This window comes from Gavialis gangeticus, unplaced genomic scaffold, assembly GCF_001723915.1.
Source record: "Gavialis gangeticus isolate Ggan-Ray unplaced genomic scaffold, GavGan_comp1, whole genome shotgun sequence".
NCBI classification, from domain to species: domain Eukaryota; kingdom Metazoa; phylum Chordata; order Crocodylia; family Gavialidae; genus Gavialis; species Gavialis gangeticus.
This window is the reverse complement of record NW_017729016.1, coordinates 2,084,650-2,085,997: the sequence shown is the minus strand read 5'-3', so window position 1 is coordinate 2,085,997 and position 1,348 is coordinate 2,084,650. Positions and strand designations below refer to the sequence as shown.

The 1,348-nt window shown below is 66.2% G+C and overlaps 1 protein-coding gene across 1 annotated transcript in view; it reads left to right on the top strand.

Moving 5' to 3' along the window:
• The window catches only part of FLII (FLII, actin remodeling protein), a 16,426-nt gene that overhangs the window by 13,043 nt on the left and 2,035 nt on the right, over positions 1-1,348 (top strand). Inside the window, exons 26-29 of the mRNA XM_019512576.1 lie at positions 234-340; positions 657-762; positions 881-946; positions 1,325-1,343. Of these exons, the coding sequence (XP_019368121.1) occupies positions 234-340; positions 657-762; positions 881-946; positions 1,325-1,343 (298 nt within the window). The remainder of the gene's footprint in view (positions 1-233; positions 341-656; positions 763-880; positions 947-1,324; positions 1,344-1,348) is intronic.

Here is a 1,348-nt window from a genome sequence, read left to right as displayed (position 1 = left end):
GGCGGGGGGGGGGGGTCCTGCCTTCAGGTGGGCAGCGTACAGATGCAGCAAGGCTGCCAGGGCCCCAGCAGAGCATCAGGGTGGCTTCCCGCCTGTGTCCAGCCCCATCATCCCCAGCGGGGACGAAAGTGCCCCTGCACCTCCTCGCTGCCACGGGGGCAGAACAGGCCGCGGCAGGACCGTGAAGTCTGCGGAGCTGCGGGTGGCTCCTGACCCCTCTCCGTGTCCCACAGGTGATCAACGAGGGCGAAGAGCCTGAGAACTTCTTCTGGGTGGGCATTGGGGCCCAGAAGCCCTACGACGAGGACGCCGACTACATGAAGCACTCGCGCCTCTTCAGGTGTGCCCGGGCAGGGGGACATGGCCTTCAGCGGCACCAGGCACAGCCCTCTGGGGTGGGCTGCTGGACATCCCCTCCAGCTAAGCTGGGGCAACCTCCTGGGTCTCGCAAGCCAGCTCCTGCCCATCTCAGCCCTGCAGCCTCCATGGCCCCAGACTGGAGACCCCCTGTGCCAGGCCTTGCCAGGCTCCCCGCAGGGGAGGGGGGCGCTCATTGGGGCTGGATGCAGCCTGGACCCTTGCGGTCCTGAGGCAGGTGGCTGAGGCGGGGGGGGCAGCTAGTCCTGGTGCCTGTGCCTGATGTTTTGGTGCCACAGGTGCTCCAACGAGAAGGGCTACTTCTCCGTGTCCGAGAAGTGCTCGGACTTCTGCCAGGACGACTTGGCCGACGATGACATCATGCTGCTGGACAATGGCCGTGAGGTGAGTCCCAGGGCTGGCTCCTGACCCTGGAACCTGCAGGTCTGGCCAGCCGTAGCACCCTGCCACCCTCCTACCCGTAACCCACACCGGCCCCTGACCCCCCCGCTCTTCCCTGCAGGTTTACATGTGGGTGGGGACCCAGACCAGCCAGGTGGAGATCAAGCTCAGCCTGAAAGCCTGCCAGGTAAGAGCCTGTCCCCATCCGTGCTGCCACCATGCACCCCTGGGGCCCCTGCTAAGGGGTGGTGGAGCCAGAGGCACCCCCTCCTGCACAGGGGGGCCCGTGTCCCCTGGGGAGGGGGATGTGCTGGGGGGGGTGTTGGAGCGTGTTGGTCACTGACCCTTTAGCCCTGGGTGTCTCTGCTCTGCTGCCCTTGTAGAGGGGCCTGGCTTTGGCCTTTTGCTCCCCTGCTCGGTGTTGGGTGCCGCAGAGGGAGGTGGTAGAGGCTAGTTCGTACAGCTCCCTAGCTGGATTGGGGGCTGGTGTGGGGGCAGCAGTGAGTGTAGCATTCCCTTAAGGTCAGTGAGCAGGCCGGAGCCTGACCCCCCCCACCCCCCGCAGGTGTACATCCAGCACATGCGCTCC